General features: G+C 37.8%; 2 protein-coding genes across 2 annotated transcripts in view; one reads left to right on the top strand and one right to left on the bottom strand.

Annotated features, from left to right (window-relative positions):
- Positions 1-721: 721 nt before the first annotated feature.
- On the top strand, positions 722-8,249 carry anp32a (acidic (leucine-rich) nuclear phosphoprotein 32 family, member A). The gene is made up of 7 exons (XM_077518997.1): positions 722-890; positions 3,292-3,441; positions 3,509-3,631; positions 4,546-4,744; positions 4,827-4,933; positions 5,095-5,161; positions 6,476-8,249. The coding sequence occupies exons 1-7, from the start codon at positions 837-839 to the stop codon at positions 6,547-6,549; spliced, it is 774 nt and encodes a 257-aa protein (XP_077375123.1). The 5' UTR covers positions 722-836; the 3' UTR covers positions 6,550-8,249.
- A 1,900-nt stretch (positions 8,250-10,149) lies between these two features.
- Positions 10,150-18,872, bottom strand: part of coro2ba (coronin, actin binding protein, 2Ba) — a 32,296-nt gene continuing 23,573 nt past the window's right edge. Inside the window, exons 3-12 of the mRNA XM_077518996.1 lie at positions 18,657-18,773; positions 17,891-18,040; positions 15,679-15,843; positions 14,881-14,997; positions 14,684-14,788; positions 14,156-14,252; positions 12,835-12,947; positions 12,614-12,704; positions 12,366-12,505; positions 10,150-11,457 (exon numbers count right to left, since the gene is read on the bottom strand). Coding sequence (XP_077375122.1) covers positions 11,323-11,457; positions 12,366-12,505; positions 12,614-12,704; positions 12,835-12,947; positions 14,156-14,252; positions 14,684-14,788; positions 14,881-14,997; positions 15,679-15,843; positions 17,891-18,040; positions 18,657-18,773 — 1,230 coding nt within the window. The 3' untranslated portion in view covers positions 10,150-11,322. The remainder of the gene's footprint in view (positions 11,458-12,365; positions 12,506-12,613; positions 12,705-12,834; positions 12,948-14,155; positions 14,253-14,683; positions 14,789-14,880; positions 14,998-15,678; positions 15,844-17,890; positions 18,041-18,656; positions 18,774-18,872) is intronic.

Raw genomic sequence — 18,872 nt, 5'->3', positions numbered from 1 at the left:
ATACCGGAACAACACTACTTTTAATTAATTAAGAAGCATCTTTGCCACTCTGATTTGAATGAAATTCTACCCCTAAATAAAAGGCGATGCGTTTTATCTGTTGTCAGACAATCTGCCTCATAGTTGAGAGAATCTGGGTTCAAATCTTAGGGTTTGACCTTTGCATGTTCTCCCCATGCTTGTGTGGGTTTTCGCTGGGTACATCGGCTTCTTCAAATATTCTAAAAACATGCATGTTAGAGTAATTAAATTCCTAAATTTAAAAAAAACAAAAACAAAAACAAAAAACCCCAACTAAATTACCCATAGGTATGTGTGTCCATTTCTAGTCCAGTCATCTAGGATAGGCTCATCATACCCACCTGCCATCTATGACCCAAATGAGGGCAAGGGGCAGATAAAATTATTATTTTTTAATTTACAAAATGTTTATTATTAGTTAGTGTAGTACCAATGGTGTGTATTTCATTTCCATAGCTGTTCCATTTCCGTTCCACGTGTAGGTTCATTGTCTTTTGGGGGGGATGCAGTCCTGTCACTTGGGGGGAGGGGAGGGGGGTGCGGTAATTTCTTCAGTGTAACTGGAGTAAAAGAACAGCTAGCAGTCGACAACAAAACCCCACCCAGTTCGATTCCATTGGTGCATGCGTATGTAAATCCGCTCGCTCTCATTTCAGCGCATCTCATTGGTCGACAGTGACGACAATCCCAAGCCCGCGCCCCCGCCCACCTTACCGGATCAAGTTTGAATGAACTGCAACAGCCTTGCTCTGGAGGCACCAGGAGCATTTGTGGTAATTATTAAAAGTGTGTATCAAAGGGCGAACTGAACCAGGATGGAGATGAAGAAGAGAATTCACCTGGAACTGCGGAACCGTACTCCGTCAGACGTAAGTAAACACGCGGTCCATCGCTTTCGCGTCTCACCGGGCGGTGAACGCTGTCGTGTGCGTTCTTGCCGTGGTGGAGAAAGAGAGAGAGGTACAAAGTTTTTCAAGTCTGAGGAGGATGCGGACGTCTTGCTGCGTTGTTGCGAACATGTTGAGAAGAGACAGGTGCTGCCAGCGAGTCAATTCTATCTCCGGTGTGCGGCCGTATAAACAAGGCGAGCGGCGTGAGGAGCCATATTAGTAACTTTTGATCTCTGCTCGGCGCTCGTAAATTGTTCGTGCCCGTATTTTGACACAACGCATCTGCACGACCATTTATCGAATAACAACAATTTTTGAACCATTGCACACGCAAGTAATGACAAATTAATGATAAACCTCGAGGTGCCGCTTCCAGCTCCACCCACCCAGCACCTCTTGTTAGCGCAGCTCCACACTTACTGTACAATGGTGAGGGGCAGACATACTGTCGTGCAGTGCCAATGTCGACAGAAAGCGCCACTCGTCTCCACCTAGAGGCAAAATACGCCGACATTCTCATTACATGACTGTAAATTGGGTTCTCGTCGATGGTGTCGTGTCATGACTGCGTCGTAGCCACCTATCTAAAACACTTCGCTCGAACACCGGCGCGTGGTTGTTTCTAGAAGTAGGACACACGCCGCCATTTTACTACCATACAAAGGTCCTATTTTGAAGCACTTGAACGCCGCGTTTATTCGACGCAAACGACGCACGATTTTATAATACATGGTTATAATTATCAACCTTTAAGCGATCCTCGATCCTATCTGCGTTTGTTTGTCGTAAACAACAGGAAGAAACGTTCGCCTGGCAGCGGCGTAATCCGCTTTAGTTGCCCCTCCTACTTACAAACGAGCTTGTGAACTAGGATCTTTGGCTCCGATTTGTTTGTTCGAATAAACGTGACTCTTCGTCGTTCGCACGCGTATCTGCTCAGTACAAAAAATACATTAACCGGTTATCATAATGATAAGTACATAAATTTATTATTTGCGCAATGTAAATGAGCCAATTAATCGCGAGAAGAATAACTGTAGCGGAATAATATTATGCAGGTCTATGTTCCGGTTCTCGATGCTGATTGGCGTCACATTGAAGGGCGCAGCACACGTGAATATCCATCCGCTCAATTCACTCACTGTTCTGTATACTGTATCTGTACAGCTAGTACAGTACTGTGCAGTGGTTTTTATGCTGTACTCAGTACTGACTGCTGAGGTAATAACTTTAATAGAATAACACCATGAAAGAACAGAAGCGTACATACGTTCTGACCAATACCAGTCCTGTTTGTTACATCAATTTAGGTTATTTTTGTGGTTAAAATTGGTTAATTCTAATACATTTGTCATGTACACATGTTCTCATTTAATATTTGGTATTATTGTAAATCAATTAATGCATTTTACATATTTATTTACATGTGAATGAATGGTGTTTGTATGAAAACAAACCATGTTATACACACATTTTTATTTATTTTCTTTCTTTACTTCTTCATTTCTTTATTTATTTTAATTACCTGTTTAAAAACAAAACAAAAAAACAAAGGTGTATCCACCCTTATATTAAAGTTTTGGGTAGGCTTCTACATTGATGCTAATTGATGCTGTACTTGCTTGAATTTTGTCATAAAGATGTTATTGACTTATTTTTGAATGAAATATCCCTCTTCTCTAAACAGCTGCCTTGAGTTTAGAATGATGTTGTTAAAGTATCGCTTCCCATTTCAATAGTTGTTAATGCATAGTCGGACAAAAATCAGAGCAGTGCTTCTTAAACTTTTTACCTCTAATACCACCTAAAAAATATTTAGCTATCCAAGTACTTCCAATATGACCAACATTAAAGGTGGAGTTTACTGTTTTCTAACTGGTATGAAGATTTGAATGTAGCATTCAAATTGAAACTGATATCTAATATTCTAAGGCACTGTAACATTTTATGATTTGAAAAACAAGTAGGTTTTATTAATATAGTAAATAGTAAGTTTTATTAAAATATATTGCAAATTAAAGTTGAGAAAAACGTGTATATTGATCAAAAACGTATTTATGATTAAAAGCAAATGTGTTGTACTTAAAAGATAAGTACAACTAAACTGTACAGTACTATACTTGATTATTTTGCGTACCAGTAGAGGGAGCCTGCATACCATTGTACTTGTACTACTCTTTTCTGCTAATCACTGGATTAGAACAATTAAAATATGATATGTATGCTATTAATTGACACTTAATTCAGCATAGTGTCCTCCCAAAAGTTATTTGTGAGGAGGATTCTGCCTGTGTGTGTTATTTTTAAAAAAAAATGTATTTTATTATTAATCATTTGGTTTTGCAAATGATAACCAGACTTAAATGTTTTTGTACTGTAGGTCAAAGAGCTTGTTCTTGACAACTGCCGCTCCAATGACGGCAAGCTCGAGGGTCTCACGGATGAATTTGAGGAGCTGGAATTCCTGAGCACAATGAGGGTTGGACTGACCACAGTCGCCCACTTGCCGAAGCTAAAAAAACTCAAGAAGGTTGGTTTTGATACATAAATAAACTGTTAAGAGTGTGCATCTTTCTGACTGTTTGAATTATTCACAGCTCGAACTCAGCGATAACAAGATCTCAGGAGGCTTGGAAGTGTTGGTAGAGAAATGCCCGAACCTCACACATCTCAACTTAGGCGGAAATCGGATTAAAGACCTCAGCACCATTGAACCACTGGTGAGTTAAACATGTCTGAAAAAAAACAGATGTCAATGTACAACCACATTATTAAACATACATAAATTGCTTTCCATGCAAACCAAAATGTGGCATAACATATCATAGCTTAAATTGAGTTGTCTTGCACATTAGTGCAAAGTGAACAAAATTGAGCAAAAAATGGAACTCCTCAAGATGGAAGGTCAAATAGTCATCTGTGGGTTGTGTTTCTTTAACTGTGTCGCTTACAAACGACGTCATCTTGCAGCAGCCAATAAAAAAGCGCCATCATAAGAGCGCTGAGGTTGCGTGTTTGTTTTGGCCTGCTTTTGTCAGTTAACGCACCGTCAAAAGGCGATGATAGGTAACAAGTGCTCTCCTTTTTTGGTTGAGAAAAAAATAAATAAATAAATCAGTGAATCCGTAGGTACCGGACCACAAGTATATGTGTGTCCAGTGTCATTTTTAAAATGTTTGTTTTTTTAAATTCCATTAGTTTTAATTGGTTTAGAGTGTATTTGTTAGTTGTTTTTTTTTATTTGATTTAGATTTTTATTTTTTTAGAAAATGCGTTGTCATTTTAGTTTTATTTGTTTTAGTATTAAGGTTTTTTTTTAATTAATTAACAAAGACATTTTCGCAATAATTGTAATTAATTTTAGTTAAACATAAAATGTGGTTTGTTAAGCACACTCGTTTTTCTTATTTTGTTAAAATATTTTTTCATTTTAGTTATTTCTTTCGTTTTTTGTTTTTTTTTGTTAACTCTAATAATCTTGGAGGGCAGGCATTTCAAAGACCCAGCTAATTGCTTGCAAACAAAAACAGTCAATATTGCGTAATATATGCCTCTTTAAACACAAAGGACAAATTTGAGCTGTTGTAGAGCGCATACGTTGCTGCTTTGTTCATGAGACTGGTCCTTCTGACAGAAAGATCTGGGGACCCTGAGAAGTCTTGAGCTGTACACGTGTGAGGTGACAAACCTGAGCGAGTACAGAGAAGGTGTTTTCAAGCTACTACCACAGCTCACTTATCTGGACGGATACGACAAAGATGACAAAGAGGCGTCGGATTCGGATGCCGAGCTTTACGCAGAAGGTTGGGAGTGCGGCGATGAAGATGAGGAAGGTACAGTATATTTACATTCAAATGATTATACAGTACTGATAGATACACATACATTTTGCTTAAAGCCCTTGGTTTTACGCAGATGTAGATGAAGAGGATTTTGATGATGATGCACCATCAGGAGGAGAAGAGGAGGATGAGGGAGATGACAATGAAGAGGAGAATGAGGAGGGGGGCCTCAGCGGAGAAGTCAGACTTCAATTATTATTGAAATATTTTAATATATTGAATTTTTTTTAAAGTTGTTTACAAAATTGTGTGTTGGAGTGTTTTCTGCATGCTACAATACAGTCTTAAATTATGTGTCATAGAAAGTTCTTTTTGAAGTAATGAGACAATCTGATCCTCAGGAGGAAGATGAGGAAGATCTGAATGACAAAGATGTAGATGACGATGAGGAGGCAGAGGAGGAAGCGGGTGAGTATGTAGGCTTGCTGACAAAAAAAAAAAAGAGAAGAACCCCCCTATTTTAGGGAACACCTGTTGTAGCTGACCCTGGTAAACATGCAAACGCAGATGAACTCGACTAGTACAAAACATCTGTCCTTTGTTGGCACCGTGAAAATAAACAAACAGTCAAGCAAAATAGTAAACAAATCAGAAAATAAACACGAAAATACAGTCCATCCAAAACCATACACATTAGGGGTGGGAATCTTTGACAGTCTCACAATTCGATTCCAATTTTTGGGTCTGCGATTTGAAATGATTTGATTGACAACGATTTCCACTTCATTTTGTATATGAGCAAATAAATGTCAGGATTTACTCCAGTCTAACTCTCTAATACTAATTAGCGCGCTACTTTTATCCCTCGAAAGAATGGCTATTCATACGAAACGCTTCAGGAATATATACAGAGAAGTATCTTAACATTACTCACTGGCATATGCTCTTCCTACGCTGCAAAAAATAAAAAATAAAATCAACTTTTATTAGCATATCTTGATTGTGACTTTTTCCTTCTACGCTCTAATGTGGCTACAACTTAACTGTGTATCAGAACGCACAGAACCACACTGCCTGCAAGTGGCCAAATTGGGTACAACATGAACATCGTTCCCAGTACACAAACAAGGGAAAGAAAGTATAAAATAATTTAAATAAAATCGATTTTAGGACATTTAAAATCGATTCTGAATTGTACTAAATAAGAATGGCGATTCTTATGAGAATCAATTTTTGTATTTTTTTGGCACACCCCTAATACACATGCAGTGAAATCCAGCTTATCACGGCAGAAACCACAATCACATTATTCATTTGATTTAAACACCTGCTCCTACACAAGTTTATACAAAAATAAAACGCACATAGCTCGTTCTGCTGACCAAGGGTGCTAAGCACAGATGTTGAAAGTGTGGGCGAAGTACGCGCATTCACAAGTTAAAATCTCGAAATGACAAAAAGTAAACCCTCTCACATTGACATCATTCGCTATGCAATTTACAACTCCGACAAGAATAAACTACTCATACCTCGCTCAGCTGACCGAGGACGCTAATCAAATCACAATGTTGGAAATACGAACGGAGGCGATACGCGCATGTTGATTCATAAAAGTCGATGACGACACTTTAAAGTTCACCCGGTCAGCTAATTAAATAAAGAAAAGTGATAAATTGCACAAAATAATGGAAATACTGTTGTCAACAAAGAAAGAAAAGTGGGGCAGTTACACCTAGAAAGCTTATTCTGACTTCATAAACAATTTGACTGTTGCTCCAATAGAACAAGACCGGGGTCAGAAGCGAAAACGAGAACTGAATGAAGAAGGAGAAGACGATGACGATGATGACGATTGAGGGTCATTTTGAGGTTAAATGTGAACTGTTTGAACTTATGTCCCAAGTCTCTTCCCAATAACCAAGTGTTTTTCCCTTCAGTAGGAGAGCTCTGGTTCTTTGCCCTTTATCACAGGCTCTGCACCTTTGTGTACCTTTTGAAGGTCTTTACAGTCCACTTTTAACTACTTTGCAGACACATTTTATAAGCGAGGCAAGGACATTTGAAGAGATATTTGGGGTGTTTTCTGACTCTTTGTATGAGACCAGTTTGTGAATAAATCTGTAATTTAAAAGGAACCCCAACTGTAATGACATTTTTGCTCTCTAGTATGATTTATTCGGTTGTTAGTGTAAGTAAAATACCAAAAATATTTTCCAGTTTAATACATTTTGGAAAAACTATTTGCAAATCCGTCGTTATTGTTGTTTACGTTGCAAATGCGCTGGGTAGTGACGTAACATGGTTGCACGCTGTTGTTTTTAACAGTCACAGTGATCTTTTTAATCTTATTTACACTGAACAAAAATATAAACATTTTTCCGTGTGACAGAGGTGTGACATATATTACCAACAACCTGATCAACTGAAGGAGATGCATTGAACTGGGTGAGGCAAAATGGTGGTCACACCAGATGCTGACTGGTTTTCTGACCCCAACCACAATTAAGCAAAAACATTTCAAAGTGGCCTTTTTGTGGCCAGCCTGTGGAATAGTCATGCTGTTTAATCCACATCTTAATATGCCACACCTATGAGGTGGGATGGATTATCTCGACAAAGCAGAAATGCTCACTCCAGATTTGTGTGCACTACTTCGGGTAGGTGCTGCCTTGAATGATATGAAATGACAAGAGCACAGTTACGGGTCTTTGGGCAGGTGGATGCTTCCAACTGCATCCGTCCACTGTTTTCTTAACTTTCTTTAGGATAGCTTATGGAGGCTTACTTACTTTTTCTTTATTCCCCTTTGATTGAAAATTACATCCAAAAGCCGCGTAGTGTGGCATTTCACTACTGACGCAACTTTGCAATTGTTTTGGTTTGCTCGACAGAGGGCAGCAACCATATCACGTCATTATCCCAGAATGCATTACCCAAACAAAAACATGGTAATTGGTGTGAATCAAGTTATGTTGTCAAAAATATTTTTTTCATTTACAAGAACTTATATAATTTTTAAACGTGTTTATTGAGGCCGTTTGTCGTTATGGTCGGGGTTCCTTTCAAGCCCCTCACATTAAAAAGTACGTTAAACCAACATAATAATGCATGTCTACTTCTAAATCTAAAGCCAGTAGTAGTTCAGATATGTGAGCTGTGGTCCAGTCATCACAGAAATGTTATTTTTGCATTATCCTTTTATTTCCTAGAAATAAACCATGTGTGCTATGCTATCTTGATGTGAAATGTGTGCTGAGGAGAGGGTGACCCTCTGAGGCATTTAAACTATAGCAGAAGTCAACCCTTGTCAAAACCTAAGCTTTGATAGTTCGGATATTACGTGTTCTTGTAAATATTGACCAAATCTATTTTTTTGTATTCTCTTTGATGGCAGCAGACATTAAGCATATAACTGATGTGAAACTATACATTGTAATAAGATATGAATGATGTATTCTATTTTACCCGGAATGTGCAGTGTGAAGCTTCTTGGATTTGGACGGAACTTTTTAATAAGCATAATCTCTCCATAAAGATGATTAATTCCGCATCAGAATTCTCTCTGTGTCTGTCCATGTTCTTTTCTATGACAAACAATTGCAGCTATCCGGAAATGTCCTGGGAGTACAGAGAATGTCTCATTGGTCCAGGAATAGTAAAACTGCATATCATCGTTGCTTTGTGAAAAAATTTCATTTTTTTTTTTTTTTTTTTTTTTTTTTTTTACATTTGTATGGTTTTGGGAGGAAACTAAATGCAGTCATCCCAAAAAGCGTAAACATTGACACAAGTATTTTTCACATAGCAGTGACGATATGTGAGCTGCTAACAACCACATTTACAGTATTATTATTTGAATTTTCACATTAAGCAACATGGTCAAATCATCAATACTCATTCCATTTGTTATTTGCTTTTTCCATTTACAATAAAACCAGTTTATATTTGGAGCTTTGTAGTTTTTGCAACATGATAAATGTATTCCTCATTTTTGAATCTAGGTTTATCATGCATCCTGGATAATGTTACTTGCTGTAATTATCAATCATTTGCCATCATGTCACACTACATCCTGTTGGAAGAGGCCCTCTTACGGCTCTTATACCACACTTCAAAAAGTGACTAGTATTCTTTTTTTTTTAATGCTACTCAAACATGTTGTTGACAGGTCAACTTGACATGACACACCTAAACGTACCCCTCACCACATTTTATATTCCCATTCAAGATAATACTGCTCAGTTTTGAGTCACACCGATTGAGACTTATTACACTTCACATGTTTAGTTCTTGTGTGTTGTCATTGTATTATACATCTGATTAGTGCTACACTAAAATATTTGTTTACATTTGGCTATTTAGCATGAATGGTCAGATATATACTGCAGCCTAAAAATGATGCAGGTTGCAAACACAGCAGGGGTGTCCAAACTATTTCATTTGAGAGCCACATACAGAAAATCAGAAGGACGCAAGGGCCACATAATGTTATGAAGAGAAATTGTTTAGTCCTAAAAATTGTACAAATAATTTATTTGTGCTTTTGCATATTTAGAAAAATGCTACACTATATAAACCAATTTATTTGTAACATGGCAGTAGGGTTATTATAGTTTTGCAATTTTTCATTTTAGTTTTTATTTTGTTTTGAGTTTTGTTTTTTTACATGTAGTTAGTTTTAATTAGTTTTCAGGGTGGTTCTGTTAGTTATTGTATTAGTTTTAGTTCTTTAATAAATGCTTAGAGTTTAGTTAGTTTCAGTATTAGTTTTATTTTTTTTTATGTGTATTACCATCCATCCATCCATTTTCTTGACCGCTTATTCCCCACAAGGGTCGCGGGGGGTGCTGGCGCCTATCTCAGCTGGCTCTGGGCAGTAGGCGGAGGGCACACTGGACTGGTTACTTTTATGTGTATTACTTGTGCTCAATATTTAAAAAACACCATGGGCGTGACGTCATTATTCCGGTTTATATCAAAATAAATTACTAAAAATCACATTCAAAATCATCCCCATAGGCTCATGCAAACACTAAAACAAAGGACATTTTTGCTATAATTATAGTTTTATTTTAGTTAGTTTTGTAAACATAAAATGTAGTTTCAGTTAGTTTTCTTTTTTTTTAAAAAAGCATCTTCGTTTTTATTTTATTTCGTTAACAAAAATTTTTGAATTTTAATTTTTCCATTGGTTTTAGTTAACTAAAATAACCTTTAATCGCACCTGTGTTTTTTAATACCCTCCCTTCTTACGTTGACCATCTCCAAACATTTTTGTTTTTATTTTATTTGAACTGAGTCAAATGCCATTTTTAGCATATGTCAAGGGCCACTGAAAAATGGACGGCGGGCCGCAAATGGCCCCAGGGCCGTAGTTTGGACACACCTGACTTACAGGATTCTACAATGTACTAAAAACAAAGTAATTGACACAAGAAGTGCTCAAAGCGAGAGAATGTGTGGAAAAATCCACCTTTATCTAAAACTTATTAGAACTTCACATTTCATTAGTGTTGTACGTATTCTGTAACCAACATATCATTCACTCTTTCAACATCCACTCAAGACAGGATCAGGATGTTTCTAAATAGCCAAGGAAAAAATAAACAGCAGTTTTATGGCTATTAAGTCAAAAAAGGAGAACATATGGGCTTTTAAAACACATGGTTTAAAGTTAGCATACATGTCTTTCCACTATTAGAGGCAGAGCAAAATTAGAGATTCGCTAGTAGTAAACATGGCTTATAGTAACAGTGATATAGAACTAAAGGGATTAGTTATTGAGAATATAATACCTATACATATATCTACCTTGTCTGCAGTTATGGTGTCATTGTCAACCAATTCTACAACAATCTTGCATCATTTACATGTAAACGTTCAGCAAAATCCATCAATCGTCACAATCATTACTTGCCCAGCCACATAGTCATAAACAATATAAGAAAAAAACAAAAAAAACAAATAAATAGTAGCAAATGTATAATACAACCCGGTCCCTGTAATTAGCCCTAAAATCAAATAAGTGACAACAAAAGTTCCCTTAAATGCTAGTGCAGACCCAAGGGTGCACACCAGCTTGTTACACGTTGATTCTCCTCAGAAAAAGACAGTACTTGAGCAGTTGGGAAGACGTAATAGAAAACGTACACAAGTACATGCCGACCATTTTGAGATGACGCTGTAGCTCCCTGCAAACAAGCTGCAGTATCGTTTAAGGCCTTGAGAGAAAATGTTTTAGTTGAATTTTATCCACTAATTTGGCTTCAAAAATACAAATACTGTTGCTTGTCAGTACTTATAGTGAACATACAAGATTTGGAGGCATTTTAGATCAAGTGTAATGGCTGAAAGTGAGCCAATATGGGTTGGATGGAAAAGGTGCAGTAATACATCACCTTTTACAATCCAATGCATAGCATGTAAAATAACATTTTACTGATTGCAATTGTCTATTACAATATTATAGTACCGTAATCAAAAAAATATATATATTGTTCAGTGACCATCAAATGTGTGAGGCAGGGCAGCTGGAGTTAGGCTATATTGTATAAGGTCAAACATGGTGGAGGGCTCCAAAGCTTTTTGGAGGTCCAAACTAGAGGCAAAGCAGATGGCCTTGTCAGAGGTCAAATGTTGTTGAGACTCAAATTCTTCATGTTGTTGAGTTCCAGCTCCAGTTGGCGTATTCGCACATCCTTGGTGCTCAACTCCTCTCTCAGCCTCCGCAACTCGTCCTGCTGCCGGAAGAACATCTGCAGGAGCTGCATTGGGAAAAGAATAAAGAATAAAAAAGTGAGGATAATTGGAACGTTTATTAATTAATAATACATTGATATTACAGTCCCGTGGAATTAATATTAAATATGGCCAACTGTAGTCACAGAAACATCAAGCTGCTTGGAGATGGTCTTTATAGTACCTGTAACGTGTTTATAATTTTCTATCAAATCTACTCTCCCCTTCGCATTCTGTAGTCCATGTTCAGTGTGGCACAAACCATGTCACCAAACGTCACAGTAACTACTAGTCACCCTTGAAATAGGCCAACTGACGAGTTACAAGTTTGAAGACACCTGTGATGCTTAGATGACACACCTTAGTTGAACATGTCCCTATGGTCAAATTAGGCTGTACCATAATTTGTATCCATGCCTGTTTCATGAATTATTTATTTTTAAGCCCCACTTACTAACTTTTCAATTAATATTTTCATAACTCTTCTGATGAAACATTGATTTACAGCTAGATTAATGGAACCTTTGTAATTGCCTGAGGGGGTCTGTCTCGTTTTTAATGGCGCTAAGCAACTTTGAGGACGCTGGTGGGAACACTGCCACAAAAAAAAACTACAAACAAAGGTGCAAAATAACCCAACAAATGTCTATTTTTGTTTGATGAGACAAGCTACCCATATATAAAAGCACAGTCCAGGGTTAATATTGTCCTGGCTTTCACTCACTGGCGTGAAGTCAAAGTCAAGGAGAGATTTCCGACAATTAAATCGACAATTAAAAATTTGATCAACCTTGCATAACTTTCATACATTTTAATTTACATTAATTACTCTTATTATGTATGATAATGTACAACATTTATTTTAATATTAAGACCAAAAAGGGTTAAAAGCTCTTTCAAATGCATGTTTTGTTTTGTTTTTGTTATTTTCTACCTCATTTTCTGTCCTGGGTGGTATGTTCTCAAGCAAGTCAATACCATTCACGACCACGTTTTTCTTCTCCTTCACTGGGGCCTTGAACACTAACTTGTTTGGTCGGCGGAAGCCATCCTTTAGTGACATTAAGACTGGATCTGTTTGCACAAAACAAGCCACACGGTGATACCATTGATCAGAAACACACAACATACACAAACGTGTCAACTGTGAGTTTTGAATCTGTTTTCACAAGTTTCCCATACCTCTGTCGATGCCACTGAGCCACTCGGTGGCTGAGAGTGCAGGTTCTACTCCCGCCGTCATTGGGTAAATGTCTTCTTGGTATGTGTCTGACTGTAAAACATATATACCGGTACATCAAATCCACTGCCAGTGAATTCACTCAGCATTGTTATTGTTGTAAAGGATTTTCCACTAAGATTCAAAGAAAAAAAATATTATGAGCTTTGAGCTTCTCACTAACCCTTCTTGGGACGATCATTGAAATGGGTTCTATCAAGCCCTTCAGGGTGATCAGCTTGTAGAATCGGAACACCTCGCAAGCTCCCACATCCAGACCACGCTTTGGCATCACGCCTGTAAATAAGAGTAAATAATGTGACTGTCATGTGCTGGAGGTTGGATCCCAAAGCGCAGACACAAATAAGGTTTTAACTATTTATTCACATAGAGAGGCAAAGAAAAAACTAGATTAGACGAGAAACAAAGAGAGTTGCACAGAGGGACACAAAGCAATAATCCGTCAAACACACACAATTCTCAGACTGCTACTACAGACAGTGAATTGATCTGATTGGTTGTCACTAAGTAGAGGATTAAAGATTGACATCACATAGGTCCAGACATCACATAGCATAAAACCAGTTGAAACAACACATAGCGTCTTTCCAGTTGAAACCAGATGATGGTTACATCAGTTCAAAACAGACAATTGTTACATCAGTACATAACAGACACTTGAACCCAACTTCTAACAGGTCATGAACTCAAACTTAACCCTGGCGTGACCCCAGACATGACAGTGACACATCGATGACATAAAAGGTGAAACTGAACTAACTTGGACAGCACAGGACAAATTGGGGGTGAGGGAATTTTCAGTTGACCTGACTATCTTTCATTACTTCCTGCTCAAATCATTCCTCTTTCTTTTATAAGACCACTTTAGTACAAAATACATTTCCATTGTGGCCCGCTTGCTTGCCTTCTACTGTCACAACGGACTAATAATGAAGTAGGTAGAGCCTTTTTTTTGTTAAGATGAGCTCCTGATGGTGATGATGTATCATAACAGATCATTAAAGCTGCACTGTGTATCTTTACAATTGCCTTATTTGACCATTTATGACTGAAACGTTTTAGTAGATTAACACATTAGCTCTTCATAATGGGAATTCCTGCAAGCTTCCGCCCAATAGTTTGCAGACAGGATTCGGGTTTGAATTTCCCACCCTCTGTCTGCAGATGTGACGTCATGTGAGCAGGATATATGTGAAGAGGGAAAATGCAGTCTCTTTAAAATGAACTGAGATTTTTGTTCAGGAATTTATGCAAGAAATGTTCTTGAGTGTAATTATGTTCTGATTGTCTCAATAAAAGTTTGAAAAAAAAATGGAAAATGCAGTTTCATTTTTTTCGGCCACAGGTGGCAGTAGTGATTCGAAATTCAATTTTCTGCGTTCAGTAGCTTTTATGTAAAGCGCTTTGTGACAACTCAGGCTTTTTGAAAGCGCTATATAAATGCACTTGAGTTGAGTTGAGTTGAGTTGAGTTAACTGACTTACCTAATCCTCTCTGAGGAGCCGGGGACCGGAACTCCATTAGATACTGGATAAATGGTTTCTCTGTCATAATCTCAAAGTAACGGATGTTGCCATCTCCCTAGGAAAACAAGAATATGTTCAAAGGTGTGAGAGCAACAGAGTCATGTAACTACTCTGAAGATTGTTGACCATTTGCCACATTTCCTTTGTAAACGGTTTTGAAGAGAACTAATATAGGCCTAAGTGAAAAAATTGAGATAACCAATGTTATGAAAGTGCCTGGTGTAGTTCTGAAAATTACATATTGTCTATATTAATAACCACTTTACTTTACTTTGCTTTTTCCAGTATGGTCTAGTATCTAGTAGTAGTAGTAGTGGTATGTAGAGTTTTTTTTAATTTTTTATATTAAATAATAAATTAAAATATTTTGCATTATTTCTATTGCACTACCCATTATTTGGGCAACAAAATACAGATTCCTTACAGTAAATATGACTTAACTACAAAAATATGTTCAAGTTTGAGACAGAAGTGTGCACTGCTAACCTTGCCTGCCAGGTACAACATGTGAGTGTCAGAGTCATAGAAGGGAAACAACAATCCTGAGAGACCATCTATGTCCTCTTCCATCAGTGGCATGGATAAATCCTCCTGGGAAGAGCAACATACATAAATATTGATGCAAACACAAGCACACACTAGCTCCTCCCATTCACAAACTGCCATACGGAGGTTGACCACACCTGATCCCAAAGAGCAATCTGACGTGTGTTCCAACGAGAGACACCTGTGGTGAGCAGCCGCTTGAGGTTGCCCAGGAAAACCACTCGGTTTACCCGGTGGTTCTTGTAGCTTGCTTGCTGGAGGAGGAGCACAAAGAAAGAGTGTCTGGGATGCTCAAAAGAAAGAGCTTAACCTTCAAATGTATTAACAAACTGGAATCAACCATAAACCTAAACTCAACTAGACTAAGTGCAATTTCTGGAGAAATTGAGTGGAAATGCTGAAAGCTGAATGGTCAATGCTAAGATTTCAATCCATGTAGAATGGTTATAAAGTAAATTGAGAGATAAATTATGAATTTATGGCCTCCTGGTTACTGGACAATGCACTTTACCAACTGTGCCAGCGAGCAGTATCAGACACCTGGTAATGATGGTAAGTTAAATGTATGGAAGTGGGCGTGGAAAGTGTACTTAGAAAAAGTTCAATGTACGTCCCATTGAAAATGAATGGGGAAAAGTTGATATTAAATGTTAAATTGTGCAAATACTGTGCAAAAAGTAATGTTGAATCAGATGATATATACCCCGGGAGATGTGAACTTTTTAAGTTAGTTGAAATTTGAACAATGTAAACTGGAAGTATTAGGTGGGAGTTGTTGCAAAAAAGTGAGGAGAATAAAAATCACAATAACATATGTGGGAATGCTTCAGCATTCCCACAATTAGTGAGATTTAATCAGCAAGCTAACTTAAATCATTTAAAAACTGGAATTGTAATATATCTGTGAAAGAATACTCTCCTTCTATCGAACCTACCTGAAGGACTCTTCCAGAGCGCGGCTCAATGACTCGCAGCTTCTTGTCTTTACAGCTGGTGGCCAGCAGGCTGCCGTCTGTGTTGAAGGACATGCTAAGGATGACATCTGTATGGCAGTCAATCATTTTTACTGGCTCTCCAATCTCCAAGTTCCAGATGAGGATCTGACGAAAAGGGGTGTGTCAGTGGAGTTGATAGGCTTGTTTTGATGTGTTTTGAAGTGGCCTCTGGCAAAAGAGTTAGATGCTGATTTGCTAAAGTAAAGGTTTGAATGTGGAAAAAAGGTCACAAACATGATTATCTCATTCACTCCCAGCCATTTTCACATTTCGCAATCCCGTTCGCTCCCGGCTGTTTTACTGAATTTTGACTGATTTTGCAAGGCCCACAGAATATTGTGTTCTATTGCTATAAATGCATGGAACCTAACAAAAGAAAGATTAAAGTCTCTTAAAGCATGTTTCTATCTGTTTCCATTTTGCAGCAATTAGCATTAGAAGAGAGCTAAGTTTCATCAGTTTTCAAAAATCTATTTAAAATTGTAAGTAATTTAGCTTTTTTTCTAGATGGCCCTGGTTGATCTCCTTTGCTCTGCTGCCACCTGCTGGCCATTTGTGTAATAACTGCCATTTCTGCAAGCGTTCTTTGCAGTTGAGAGGCTGCCTCAAAGCCTTCTGTATGCTTTAGTATAATAATAATAATTTAAAAACAAAAACAAACAAAAAACGTATAAATACGTCTTTGGGACACTTAAAAAACTATTTACACGTTATTGGGAGCAAATGAGTTAGACACACAAACAGATGTGGAAACGGATCAACTAACCTGGCTCAACCAGGATTGTGTCAGCCAAACTATTTGCCGGACAAATTGTTTTGCAAGGTGTGGAAACCATGTACATATAAACTGATGTGATTCAATGTGATTTACCAAATTTGAGTTGAAATGCACTGGATTTTTTTTTTTTTAATTCCAACAAAAATTATTTCAAAATATCATCTATTTAGTAATGCCATTTTAGAGCTTCTGAATAGTCTTATTGCTGACTTGGAGTCAGTTACAAGAAGGAGTCATGCCTTATGACAAAAACTACTTTTCTATCTGCCTTTTGGTGCATCTGCGTCAGCAGGTTTTCGGATGCAGTCCCGAGTTTTAAACAAACAGGATGGCTACATACCTATTATGTTGTTTTATTATTATATCCAACATTCTATTGTCACTCACTTGGGGCGCAAAGCATGACTTTTATGTGGTTTCTGGAAATCCTCCCCCCAAATGATCGGCACAATATATTTATTGTCTCTTTCTCAGTAACATGTTTGTCGTAAAACACACTATAAATGTGGCTGTTTACAGTGTGCACAATCTGCCAGAGTAATTAAAGGGATACTTGACTCATTGAGCCATTTTCAACGGAAGAAGATATTTTCTTTTTTTGTCTACAATGAATGGGATAACTTAATTATTTTTCATGAACAATTAATACATTTAATAACAAAGTTTTCCACTTACACTCGACTGAAGATGACATCACCCGTGCTCACTCAGGAATGGCTCAGTTTTCTGACCAAATCCAGAAAACAGGTGCACCGTGCTTGGTCCTTGCTTAATTCCTCAGCACAGGTGATGTCATCTTCAGTCGACAGCAAGTGGAAAAAATGTGTTTTTTAAAGGTTTTGAATAATGAAGTTATCAAATTAATTCTGGACAAAACTGTTTACTGCTGAAAATGGCTCAATGAGTCACCTTTCACTTTAAACACGCAATTTAGTGCCTGCTATTTGGGATGTTAGCAAAAGATCACAACCTGCGCAACATGCTCGCCAACAATGCACGTAATCTGTTCGAAATGCTGTCAGTCAATTAAGAGCCCACAATTTGGGATCATAAAGCTTTGACCATTAGTGATGGTGTTTAGTGACTGATCAGCTGTGTAAGTTGCTTATAAAACTTAGCATACTGGATGGCCAGTTATGTGATACGAAACAAAAAAAAAAGAAGATTGTTTTAAACACACAATAGTTCTTCTAATCTGTGTACTGTACATTAAATCGTGTTTGTGAAGAAATAGAGAAGGAAAACAATTGTTTTTTTTTTGTTTTTTTTGTTCCAATATGAATAGTCTACATTACTCTACAGTTGCTACATTTGAGGCTCATATGTTTTGCGTGTTATGATCTTATCACGTCAACGGTAGTACTGATGTGATACCTTATAATCATAGCCAGCGCTGAATAGGATGCCACTGCTGGTGGGATGCCACTCAATCAGACCCACCCGTCTGCTGTGACCGTACAGCTCCAGCACTGCCTCCGTCATGTTACGCCTCAGGCCCCCGTCTGGGATCTCCCACACCCGCACCTGTCACATTCACAAGTCCAACTGCATCATGAGACAGGCTAACAGAAACCTACAAGCGTATGTGGATTATTTTTGTTAGGGAAGGCCTCATTTTGTTCAGTGGCCTTTATAAGGATCTAACCAGAGATCCACTGATCATTAGACTGGATTACAGCTATGGCTGGAAGCACTATGATGACCTAGAGGGGATTATTCATCAACCGTGAAACTACTATACAGCACCTTCTGCATTATAATGTATTCACTGTGACGTCATTGTTGAAGTTGTGCAATTTATGTAGCTCAAAATTAAGATTGAAATGAGCCATAGACAGGACCAATCTATGTCTAAAGATGTCTGCTAGTACTTTAAAGTACAATACTGAAAGGACAAAGGTGAATCCGTAAATCTAAATAGGTATACTGTAATAGTCTTCAATAACACGTCCTAAATCAGGCAAAGATGGGAGTAAAGGGACATGAAAGTTTGTGTTCCACATACAGAATTTGCATGCCCTTAAGATCTGGGACCAATTTCCTCCTGAGCTAAAAAGGAAGTCTTCATGGAGCTCAAATTTAGCATGCTTAATAACAATCTACTGAAAGGGATAGAATAAATGTGGCGAGGGTTACTTGCCGAGCTGTCCTCCGAGCATGACGCTATGATGTTTTCAAAGAAGGGGTTCCACTTGATGTCGAGTACATTGCTTTGGTGCCCGCATACCTTTGGATAGTAAGTGTCTAGACGGCCTGACTGCAAGACAAGGGGAAGAGGCATGTTTGCTTTTCTCATGTTTAAGCATGTACAGTACAATACAACATAGGCTAGCTCGCAATGTAATCTCATGAATGA

This window comes from Festucalex cinctus, chromosome 4 (genome assembly GCF_051991245.1).
Source record: "Festucalex cinctus isolate MCC-2025b chromosome 4, RoL_Fcin_1.0, whole genome shotgun sequence".
Lineage (NCBI taxonomy): Eukaryota > Metazoa > Chordata > Actinopteri > Syngnathiformes > Syngnathidae > Festucalex > Festucalex cinctus.
The sequence above is the reverse complement of the archived record's forward strand: the minus strand, read 5'-3'. Positions and strand labels throughout refer to the sequence as shown.